This window comes from Conger conger, chromosome 1, assembly GCF_963514075.1.
Source record: "Conger conger chromosome 1, fConCon1.1, whole genome shotgun sequence".
Taxonomy (NCBI): Eukaryota; Metazoa; Chordata; class Actinopteri; order Anguilliformes; family Congridae; genus Conger; species Conger conger.
The window spans coordinates 70,315,490-70,327,052 of NC_083760.1; the positions used below are offsets into that span (position 1 = coordinate 70,315,490).

Here is an 11,563-nt window from a genome sequence, read left to right on the forward strand (position 1 = left end):
ATATTTCCTGCGTAATTAACTGTTTCTGATTAGATCATAAAATAATACCCTATCATTCATTAAAGTGGTCGTATTAAATTGAAAACTTACAGCAGCTTGCAAAACACCGTATTTAACTATATATAAGGTATGATCGCGCGTTTCATTTATGAATTATGTTTTACAATTAAATGATACTCCTTAAATCATTATGTATCTCTTCGCTGAAGTGGGTCTGATCTTAGCTCAAAACGGTTATCTCCCAGTCTCAACTGCACTCTGAGTGCGACAGAACAAGACTCCATAGCTGCCTGCTGCAGCACTTCCGCTCCGCAAGAGGCGAGACACGAGCCTACGCGGCGGAGGCAAAGACACAAAGAAAGGTACGGTTTAAATGGCAAAGTAACCGCTAAGTACGATAAGTACACAATCTCATTCGTTCGGGTTTAATTTCCAGGATATATGGAGGGCTTCTCGTCGAACTTTCGTGACATGAATGAGGATTATAGCTATGGGGGAAAGGACGAAGAAAACGATCCCACCGAGGAGGGAAGGCAGAACAGACCAGTCCAATAGCGAATTACTATGGGAAAAGATGTAAAGAATCATTTAAGCTAACGTTTCTGTTCGGGGTGTAATTGAAATGGAATTATCCGTATACGTCTACAATAGGATACAAACGGATAACCTATAGTTTTTTCTGGGGCAAAGTTTCATGAAGTATTCAGGAATTAGCGAGTTAGCCAATTGGTTTGCTAGCACGGAAGAGTCAAGTGAAAACGTTCCCAGAACGGAGAGCAACGAGACTGCTGTCCATGGGGGATTTAAAAAGTCAACTAGCATACGAGATTTGTATTGCCATAGCGGTAACGTTAGAAACGGAAAAGGTTTTTAAATAATTTTAGCTTGGTATGTAATCATAGTAAGCCTTACTGTAGACAAGGCAGATGTGTAGCCAAGTCAGCGGACGTTAATGTAAACATTTAACGTTAGCTGGCTAAGTTAATGCATGGCGATAGTAGTAGCCCATGCTAGTAGTAGCAAAGAGCAATTTGCTGAATAGGGGAAATAACGCAAGAGCATTGGTTAACCAGCTAACGTTAGCTAACGCAGCAAGCATTCGTGAAGTGGAATCCAAATGCCAGTTAGCGTTTTCCCTGTCTAGCTAGCTAGCTAACGTTAAGTGTTGATGAGAGTCAGACGTCGAGTAACGTTAACTTACATTATAGAAGGACACCCAGATAGCTAGCACAGTAGAGGACTTCGCTTACAATCTTCAAGTTAAGTTCCATATTGTGAGCTTGACTTCGCTCTAGTGAATTAGGTACTTAACATTGTCTAGCAAATCATTAACGTTATCCCTGTAACGTTATAACGTTACGTTAGTATATCTAATGTTACCTAAACTTGCCTGTCTGATTGATTATTTTCAGGTCTTTCCCCCTTTTTTTGTTTGAGGCCGGTATGTCGGATGAGGATTCGCGTGCCAGCACTAGTTCTTCATCTTCCTCTTCCTCGACTCAACAACAAAAACAAAGAGACACACCTAACAAGAAACGAGAGAGTAAAGCCAACATGAGCAAGACCTCGAAACTGCTCTCGACCAGTGCGAAAAGGTATAACATTATCTACATACATTCAGTGAAGAAATTTGGTTGGATAAATGTCACGCGTTCATGTGATTAGGGTGGCAATGGGATGCGGAGGGTTAAAGCTCTGAGTGTTTATCATTCATTCCATTTATGTATTTCCCTGGTTGTACGCAACCTGCTAGTATAAACACCGCAGTATCAGTAGCTTGTTTTATTGTTGCAGAACATAATAGAGTTAGGCGGCAAACAACAATTGTTATAGGCAGGTCTGCCAACCCGAAAACGATACATTATCTGGAATATGTTAAAGCATTTTTGCCAGTAACGCTAGATATGACCGACCGGCAGCTAGCTATACGCCCTGGCAGTGGAGTATTCTGTTGTCGACGCGTGTCTCCTAGCTATAACAGATCTCGGAACAAGCGGTGCTATTCTATTTCAATGGGGACCATCTCATTTGCATATTAGCTTATAGCGTTTGTTGCCTAAATACGGCGAGGGGAATCTGCTCTATTTGGTCCGGTACCGTTGAACAGAATTATGTATTTGTGTGCAATGTTAAGATTTGTACGATACGGACTCTCGTTGGTGGTCGTTTCATCTTTTTTTTAAAACGCATCTAATGAATATAAGGCGGTGTTGGCGGCCATGTTGTTTCTCGTGCAAAGGTCAGTAGCTGTGCGTGTCGGCGCAAGATCAGTCGGGATTCTCCGCGATGGCACGGGGCGCCAGATAAAGTGAACGCCTTTTGATGTTTGTACAGGATTCAGAAAGAGCTGGCAGACATCACACTGGACCCGCCGCCGAACTGCAGGTAGGCGACTTGTTTCTGCGCACTATGCACACACACATGCACCCATGCTGCCACAGCTATTATGTTTTTTTTTTTTTTTCCTTGCAAAAATGTCTTGCACAAAAGCGCGCAGAAATCTATATGCTTTTTTTGAAAGCTTAAGTGATGGAAATGCCTCACGGTGTCATGTGTTAGCGCATGTAATGCCTATCATGGGAACAGGAAACGCATTCAATCCGTAGATGTAGTTGTTTAGCACTGTCTTGGTGATCAACCAAATGTTATTGTGGAAAAAACATTTTAATGCTCAGGTAGTAGGAGTACTTGTCTAAACATAGCAGGATGAAGCATCAAGTGGAGCAGTGTTGCTATTGAGCGAGACACTGAACACTTCTTCAGTAACAAAGCTGCTGTCTGAACTGATAAGTAAAACGTAAGCCGTGAAATATAATTTAAAATAATATGTAATATTCAAGAGCATTCCTCTTTACCTGTCATGCTTTTGAAGTGCGTACTGGTGGGAGGTGACTAGAAGCCATACCCAGTCTCATCAATGCAGAATTTTGCTGCCTTTTGAAGTTTGCCCCCAATGTTTTTCAAATGTCTCTACATGGTTTTCATGTGAATGTGATGTTATTTGATGTCATCTTCACAGCCACTCACTACCTTGTTCAGTGGTCAGAATGGAGTGATTCTGTGTCTGATTTTAGAGAAAGGTTCAGTAGTCTGTTCATCTGTCAGTACGCTGCAGCAGTATTTATTGAATGAATGCACACATTTCCTCACATGACGTCAGAGAGCCGAGCATGCCCCTGAGACATATTTCTGAATGGCAAAACTGCTAATTGCAGTCAGCTGAACATGACTTTGCCCAATATTGTCTTCACTATTAAGGTTGTTTTGATGCGTTATTCATTGAAATATCATCCAGTTTTTTTGAAGGTACAATATTTAATTTTAAAAATATCTGTCTGGGGAATGAGCTTAACTCAACTCCAATAAGCTGCAGTGATTTGATAACTTATTGATCATTTCAGTTTCATTCATATTTTCCTGTTGCGTTAAAATAGCATGCTTGACAGGCGTACACAGCTTGTTCCTTTACTGTTCTGCATTATAGACCAGTACACATGCATGTCTTACTGTTCTGCATTTTAGACCAGTACACATGCGTATCTTACTGTTCTGCATTATAGACTGGTACACATGGATATCTTACTGTTTTGCATTATAGACCAGTACACATGCATATCTTACTGTTCTACATTATAGACCGGTACACATGCATATTTTACTGTTCTGCATTATAGACCAGTACACATGCATGTCTTACTGTTCTGCATTATAGACCAGTACACATGCATATCTTACTGTTCTGCATTATAGACCAGTACACATGGATATCTTATTGTTCTGCATTATAGACCGGTACACATGCATATCTTACTGTTCTGCATTATAGACCGGTACACATGCGTATCTTACTGTTCTGCATTATAGACCGGTACACATGGATATCTTATTGTTCTGCATTATAGACCGGTACACATGCGTATCTTACTGTTCTGCATTATAGACCGGTACACATGCGTATCTTACTGTTCTGCATTATAGACCAGTACACATCCATATCTTACTGTTTTGCATTATAGACCGGTATACATGCATATCTTGCTGTTCTCCATTGTAGACTGGTACACATGCATATCTTGCTGTTCTGCATTATAGACCAGTACACATGCATATCTCACTGTTCTGCATTATAGACCGGTACACATGGATATTTTCTGAAAGGTAAAATGGCATTTCCTGACAATGACGCAGCAGCATTTTAACCTAAACATAGCAGTCAGGATATGACTGGTTTCTGCTTGTTGTGTATGTCTGAGCATATTTCAGTTTGGAGATGCTGGGGTTCATGCATGCTGCAGGGCTGTTTCAGCCCCACGAGAACAGACTCTTTAACTGTTGAGTAATAGTTCATGGTCTTATCTTGGGTGAGCGGTGCTTAAAATGTATAGGAGAATATTTCTATTGATGCTTCTGCTCTATGTTTGAACAGCAAGTCAATATCTTGTCTTTGTCAGGTCATGTGGTTGTGGTTTACTCTCCTGGGTTGGTATGTTAAAATTGGATTTCCTCTTCCTCTCTCCACTTGTATGTCAAAAATCTATGTGAATTGGTTTCAATAAGAACTCAGAAGGGCAACATATTTTTCCTTGTAAGAAATGACAAATTAATTGTAAACACTGACTGGTCACAAAATAGATAATTCCTGTCTTTTTAACCGCAGATAAAATGTAGAATTGAAACAAGACTGTGAAATCTTAATGTGGGTATTTTGACAAATGCATTGAGAACTTTCCAGTTGTTTGCGGGGCTCAATTTGATTTAATTATGCCAGCATTCATTTAATTTCATATCAACTGAATACAAAAATAAACTTTTACCATTGGTCTTTGCTGTGTCAGACTTCACTCTTAATTTTCTAGGCCTGTAGCTTGACATCTTCTGTTTTGTGCATGAATTTCAATATGATGATATGAAATATGTTGAAAATGGAATGTCACATCAAATGATCTAGTTTTGTCAGTGAAATTGCACAGGGACATGCAGACGCATTTCAGCTGAACTAACAACATAAAACAGGAACGTACAGAGGGTGTTGTCACACAGATGGGTTTGTGTTTGGCGAAAAACAGACGGATTCCATTCAGAGTAGGTCTCCAGGCACCGGGCGCTGTTTGGTTTATTTTGGTTGATTCAGTAAATAAAGTGTTTGTGTTTGGCTCAGCGGTGCTCTGTAACGCGGTTGTTTCTTGCCCAGCTTCTGGTTCTGAAAGCACGTTGCAGTCGGACACGTTCTGGGAGCAGGGAAACGGGCGCTGTAGTGAATCCTGTGACTGCATGCAGGAATGTGAACCACCCGGCACTGTGCTGAGCATCAGGGCTGGAGTGCTACAGGCAGGCAGTTTACCTCACCGCTGTGTGTGATGGCAGCTCAGGCCAGAGGTGCATATTAGAGTCCGCACCCAATCCCCCCCCAGCGTTGCATTACAATGGAGATGAGAGCGTCGTCATCTCTGAAACATCTCCTGCTAGTTTTAACTTGCAGGCTTCAGCCAATCAGCTAGCCATTTAATAATTTGCTCAATCAGTCGGCCGTTTCGCATCCACCGCAGTTGTATTGTGGCAGAGGGCTGTACAGTCACATATGGAAAAAAATGAAGTGTAAATGTTCTGTAATTACAATGATGACTTTAATAAATCTGTTTTAGAATGTCAAAATGGAAGAAAATTCAGACGGAGAAATATGCATGCTAATGTCTAATTATAATGGGGCCAAGGAGAATTTTGATTGAATTCTTAATGTGACCTTCCTTTTTTAGGGGTGTTCTACTATAACGACTTCCCAATTCATTTATTGTATCCCCAAAGCGTATAAATATGTATTACCTGATTATTCATTTGCTAGGGGAACCTCTCATCAAATCTGATATAATCATTCATAACCTGCCCTTTGAAAATGTGTTTATGCCAGTTTGGTGTATTCCACCCAATTTACATGTGATATGAGAAGTGGGCTTATGCACTGGCACACAATTCCACTGCAATATGATTTAATAAGGAAAGTGCGTCTATGCCCCTGAGGTGTTCGCACTATTACCATAATAACAGCATCATAGTTTGTGTTCCATGACCAGTGTTTAACTGTAATGCTTATAAAATGGACAGATGTGTGTGTTAAGAGATCATGCATTTAAATGTTTATTTTTGGGCGAGCGCGAGGGGGTGAGGATGGATAATCCTGGCACACCATGCCAGCGTGATGCATAAGGCAAGGAGAGAGGGAAGCGGCTGGCTCTTCCTGCAGTATGAAGAGTAACATAACACGATAAACCAAGACAACAAACTAAATTACTCCCGCTTTCGTCTCCGTGGGGGCAGGGGAGGGGGCAGGGGGGGGGGCGGTTCCAGGTCAGTAAGTGCTTCCCCTGCACAAGCTGTCCTTAGAGAAAGCCATTGTCTGCTAATTGCACTTCAGGAAACGGTGCGATTCCACTGCCTTCAGCTCAGCGCTGGGCTCCAGTCCTCAGCTCCTGCCAAGAAGCCTTTCTCAATGCCCCCGGTCCCCTGGCTGCCTGTTTTTATTACTGGGGACACAAAGGGGCCGCAAGCCATGCGTTAGCCGCTGTTTTTGTGTCGTTAGTGTCCCAACTTTTGACATTCAAGAGGCAGCTCTCGCCAATTCAGCATTTCCCTTGGAACACTTGTAGTTCATTTCCTGAGTACAATGGAGGAGTACAGGGATGGGGTTGTTCTCCACAGAGTTAATGTTTCTGCTCGGTTCCCAACATTTTTCAGTGCGTTTGAAGTGGTAGTATCTGCATTTTAAGTCCCTGAAATGATTTCATAGTTGTTTTATCAGCTGTTTAGTAGTAGTTGTATGGTCAAGTTTCACTCGAAAGTAGTTGTTCGGATGTATAGGACTTGCAAGTGGAAAAAAAACAAAAAGTGAGAAAAACTATAACCGTCAGCATATGCAAGAAAATACTTAAATAAATGGAGGACCCCTGAGAGGGAGTGCTGTATTTCATATACATTTTATATTTGCTCTTTTCTAGCACAGTACATCTGCTTATGTCATCATCATTGACATCACTGTTGTGCTTTCCTCAGTGCCGGGCCTAAAGGAGACAACATCTACGAGTGGAGATCCACGATCCTGGGACCCCCAGGGTCCGTGTACGAGGGAGGGGTCTTCTTCCTCGACATCGCCTTCACGCCCGACTACCCCTTCAAACCACCCAAGGTACTGAGCACTGTTAAAGAGTCCCTTAAAACGGAAAGACAGGTTTAAAGAGGGAGTTCTTCCAGTCTTGCTGCTCAGTCCTGTATGCCGTATGAATGCATGGAATGTTTATGTGCTGGCGGTTGTTTAACATTCCAGTGGCCTGCATCTGGCACTTCCCTGTGTGGTCTATCTGCAGAACAGTTGTTGTACCACTTTTCCGCCACCAGAGGGCAGTCAAGTTTGTATCACTGCTCTAACAAGCCACTGTAATACAGTTTTTCCAGGGAGTGCTTGTGGAAAGTTTTCAAGGACCTTTTGTTATGCTTGTAGAAGTATGGTTTAAAATATGGTGTGAGTTTGTGTTTGTACACACGAATAGACTGAAAATTTGCCGTTTGGCCATGTAGCACATTGTTTGTCCACTTGAGTCCTGGGAAAACCTGTTTATATGATGAATACGGTCTGTTGGTGCCAGGTTACGTTCCGCACAAGAATCTACCACTGTAACATCAACAGCCAGGGCGTGATCTGCCTGGACATCCTGAAAGACAACTGGAGCCCCGCCCTCACCATCTCCAAGGTGCTGCTGTCCATCTGCTCCCTGCTCACAGACTGCAACCCCGGTAAGACACGCTCCCACCCCCCCTTTCACATGACACCCGCCCCCTTTCCCAAAGCTCCTACTCATGCCTGATGCTCTGACTATATCACACATCCCTCACAACCCTGTTCACCTCGTATCCCTTCTTCCTGCATGCAGTCACAGGATTCACTACAGCGCCCATTTCCCTGCTCCCAGTCTATAACATGATCGGACTGTGGTTGAATATAACTCTTAAGTATTTCTTTCTTTCCAAGAAAAGGACATGTTATTAAGTTACATGTGTAATTTAAAAAAGAAAAAAAAAGTGATGTATTTTAAATCTATGATTATCATAGATTTTCAGAAAATCATGATTTGTAAAAACTGAAGATTCGTATTTCTCTAATTGAAGAAAGCATTTAGTCTGGCCCTCCCACATTGTCAGTTTCATGGCTTCTGATGCATGCAGGTGGTGTACTTTGTCCATTTTCACTGGTGTTTCGCAGGTGTGATGCTTACAGTTTCTTATATCTGTCTGAATTATGAATTTAAATATGCTCTTAGTTAACTGAAGCAAGCTCTATTCGGTCTCTTTTTTGTATCTTGGCATAGCTCTTGCTTCAAAGTGGAGAAGAACACAGCACTTAGCAGTTAGACCGAATTGTGGCCAAAGAATCAGCTTGAATGTGCATGAACATGTTCTCTCCTCTGTGACTCCCTCCAGCCGATCCCCTGGTTGGAAGCATCGCCACCCAATACATGACAAACAGAGCCGAACACGACAGAATAGCCAAACAGTGGACCAAGCGGTACGCCACATAACTGCACCAGGAGGCCCAGCTCCGGGACCGAGCCGCAGGAGGAGCTGCGCAGGGAACGGATGGGGAAGGGGGAAGGCCTTCAGGCTGGGCTGGGGTTTGGGCTGGGCTGGGGTTTGGGCTGGGGTTTGGGCTGGGGTTGGGTGGGCCGGGGTTTCCATTGCAGATTTTAAGTCCTTTATTGCCTGATATTTGTTTTTGTTTTCAGTAAGTTATCTTGGCACAGCTCAGAATAAATAATGCAATAAGTATCTTTGGGTTCTTTAGTTTATCTTTCTCTTTTTTTAATTTAGGTATTTTAGTGAATTAGTGCTGTTAAAATACAGACATTTTACTTTTTGACTGCTCGTTTAAAAGGTATCATAGCATGTTTACTCTCTTTCCTGGATTTCAGTTTTAAATGTGAACCATTAATAAAGTCTCTCAATGGTGAATAATTGATTATAGTTTCATTTCAGAAGCGTTCTCCTTCTCTGTAGTCCTTAAAATTTGTCAGACGAGGATAGGGGGTTAAGGATAGTTTCTCACCTGCTAAAGTGCTTTGCATACCTTTGCTAACCATGCCAGAGGTGTTTTTGTCCTTGTCAGACAATTGCTCACAAAATACACTTCAATGAATTTTTCCCCTGCTAACATTTTACAATTTATCATTCAGACTGGAAAAATAATTGAATGCAAATGTCTGCCTTCCAGTGAGGGCTCTGATAAAGCACTGAGAGCTCTGCTCTGCGGCTTACTGGAAGCTAAACATGACTATTTTACACAAGCAGGATCCATCACAGTGACAGGGCTGATTAGGCATAAGGCCCTAATCTGACAACAGCAGCACCCGCTCTCTGCCAGTAGCATATGATGGCAGAATATCTGTCTGCTGTTTGTGTTTGCACAGTAAACGCTAAACTAAGTTATGGCTGCTTAATATTCTCTAGAGGGCTGAATTTTGACGTGTATGAACTTGATACAGTGTCATACCTTTGTTCCTGACCGTGTTCAAGAGCCCAGCGCTCTGGTCTGTGGTAACAGCTGGTGAAGACTGCATTAACACGAGTGTTAGGGTGAGCGTTCTGGTCTGTGGTAACAGCTGCTGGTGAAGACTGCATTAACACGAGTGTTAGGGTGTGCGTTCTGGTCTGTGCTAACAGCTGGTGGAGAAGACTTCATTAACACAAGTATTATAGTGAGTGTTCTGGTCTGTGGTAACTGCTGACTGCATTAACACGATTAGGCGTCTAATCTGATACAGTTTCTTAAAAGGCCTTCTAAAGGCATCAGGAATTTGAAAGAAGTGCGTAAATGGCCAAGAAGAGTGGGGTTTAGACAGTTGTCCTCTACCATAGTAATGTGAACAAATGAACTGTTTTGCCTCTATAGTCTTCTTTATTGGCGGTCTAGAATGGGGGTCCAAAAGCTTTCCTGGACACCCCTGTGTATGCTGGTTATTGTTCCAAACTACATTTTCAGCCTCTCTATAGCAACAAACTGGTAATTGCGGTTACTTTTATATCTTAAGGGATGACTTTCCCTTTCTGGCCACATTATTGAGATCATGCAGTGAAGGATAAGTGACCCATACACACATGCCAGGATTTACTGATAAAACTGACCAATCGTAATTACAGCCACGCGTGTACCCTGAAATTAAGTGTTCAACATGAATCATTCTGTGTAATTGGCTCAGTTTTTTTTATAATTCATTGTTCGTTTCCTGACAGAAAAGACTACTTTGACTTCGGCATGACCTGGTCCCATTTATTCGTGTTGGTTAATCGCCAAACTTTTTATGTTCACGTAATGTACCACTAAAATGTTATGAATAATAAAATTAAGCACTTTTTCCTCCATTACTTATTTTTTCCACTGAGACATTTCCCTATAAAATATGCGCTTATTATTTTCTGATATGTGTATCATATGTGAAAGAAACAGCAGGGTGTTGGGCCACTACATAATCAGCTCTGTGTTCTTATATTCCACTATACTGGCTCATTAGTAAGCTGCTTTATCCAAAACGCATTAAGTTTGTCTGAGGCAATTTTATTTAATATGGTCAGGTCCTCATTTCATAAACATTCCCATATATTATGTTTTTGATCATTTTATGATGTTAATAAGTTCCGGGGCAGTGACTATGATATGTGGCCATGTGCAACATGAAATGTTAATGCTTGAGACTAAATAATTAAATGGTCTAAATGATCAGTCAAACATATATATTTTGTATATTTGATAACCCATATTTGAGACTTGAGTTAAAACCATTGCCCCCGATCCTGATGAAAACAGTAAATTATCCTTTACATCCAGTTGCCAATATTCTCTGTTGGTGCAATGAAAAAGTGTGCCTTCAATGTGCCCCAATTTGAGTAATCCATGGGAAGCCTGTATTTTCATTTTGTAAATATAATTACCAGTATATATTTTAACATTTTGCATTTTCATGAAAATAGATTTTGGAAATGTATTTAAATGATTCACCAAGGCTAAAAAATATACTGAATACTGAATTATATTCAGATAAATAGCTGAATTGTGCCTGGTCAGTTTTTTTTTTTTGTAGATTAACAATGTAGCTGTTGTATTCAAGCCTTGTTCCACACTGAATGACTCCTGAGAATCTCTTATGACAATTGCCTGAAAATAACGCCTTAGCTTTTTGGACTAGGGCATATACTCAGTTAAGACTAACAACTGAGTTAAAGATGTATCTGCTTTCCATCTGTGTTTATCCGGATGGCTTTCCAAGGGTGTGGTTGGAAATGTACCCGTTTTCAGAACAGAAGATGAGCACAGCAGTTGCATTTTTAACATAGTGTACAGTGTGAAAATCTTCAATAGGCAACTAGGCTCACAACTTTGCACAGTCTACATGGAGTCCAGGGTTGCATGAAAATCAATGTCCTTCCTATGTTGGGACAGTTTGTTTTGTATACGTAAGTCTGATGTTGCATGTTTTGACTGTGAGATTTTTTAAATCCTTGACAAAAATCGCAAGGATCATTGTGA

The 11,563-nt window shown here is 41.3% G+C and overlaps 1 protein-coding gene across 3 annotated transcripts; it reads left to right on the forward strand.

Annotated features, from left to right (window-relative positions):
• Positions 1 to 205: 205 nt before the first annotated feature.
• Positions 206 to 8,668, forward strand: LOC133132358 (ubiquitin-conjugating enzyme E2 E1). 3 transcript variants are annotated; one of them, XM_061247757.1, is made up of 6 exons: positions 206 to 362; positions 1,413 to 1,595; positions 2,335 to 2,385; positions 7,045 to 7,177; positions 7,635 to 7,782; positions 8,467 to 8,668. In XM_061247757.1, the coding sequence occupies exons 2-6, from the start codon at positions 1,444 to 1,446 to the stop codon at positions 8,562 to 8,564; spliced, it is 582 nt and encodes a 193-aa protein (XP_061103741.1). In that variant the 5' UTR covers positions 206 to 362; positions 1,413 to 1,443; the 3' UTR covers positions 8,565 to 8,668. The 3 variants fall into 3 exon arrangements, with proteins under 3 accessions (XP_061103741.1, XP_061103731.1, XP_061103748.1); XM_061247747.1 differs by lacking the exon at positions 206 to 362 and adding an exon at positions 433 to 576; XM_061247764.1 differs by lacking the exon at positions 206 to 362 and adding an exon at positions 832 to 1,303.
• The last annotated feature ends 2,895 nt before the right edge of the window (positions 8,669 to 11,563 follow it).

Coding starts and splice junctions, on each gene's coding strand:
- LOC133132358 (XM_061247747.1), top strand. CDS start 476: ATGAGGATTATAGCTATGGGGGAAAGGACGAAGAAAACGATCCCACCG. Junction 2,386..7,044: donor GACCCGCCGCCGAACTGCAG/GTAGGCGACTTG, acceptor TGCTTTCCTCAG/TGCCGGGCCTAAAGGAGACA. Junction 7,178..7,634: donor ACCCCTTCAAACCACCCAAG/GTACTGAGCACT, acceptor TGTTGGTGCCAG/GTTACGTTCCGCACAAGAAT.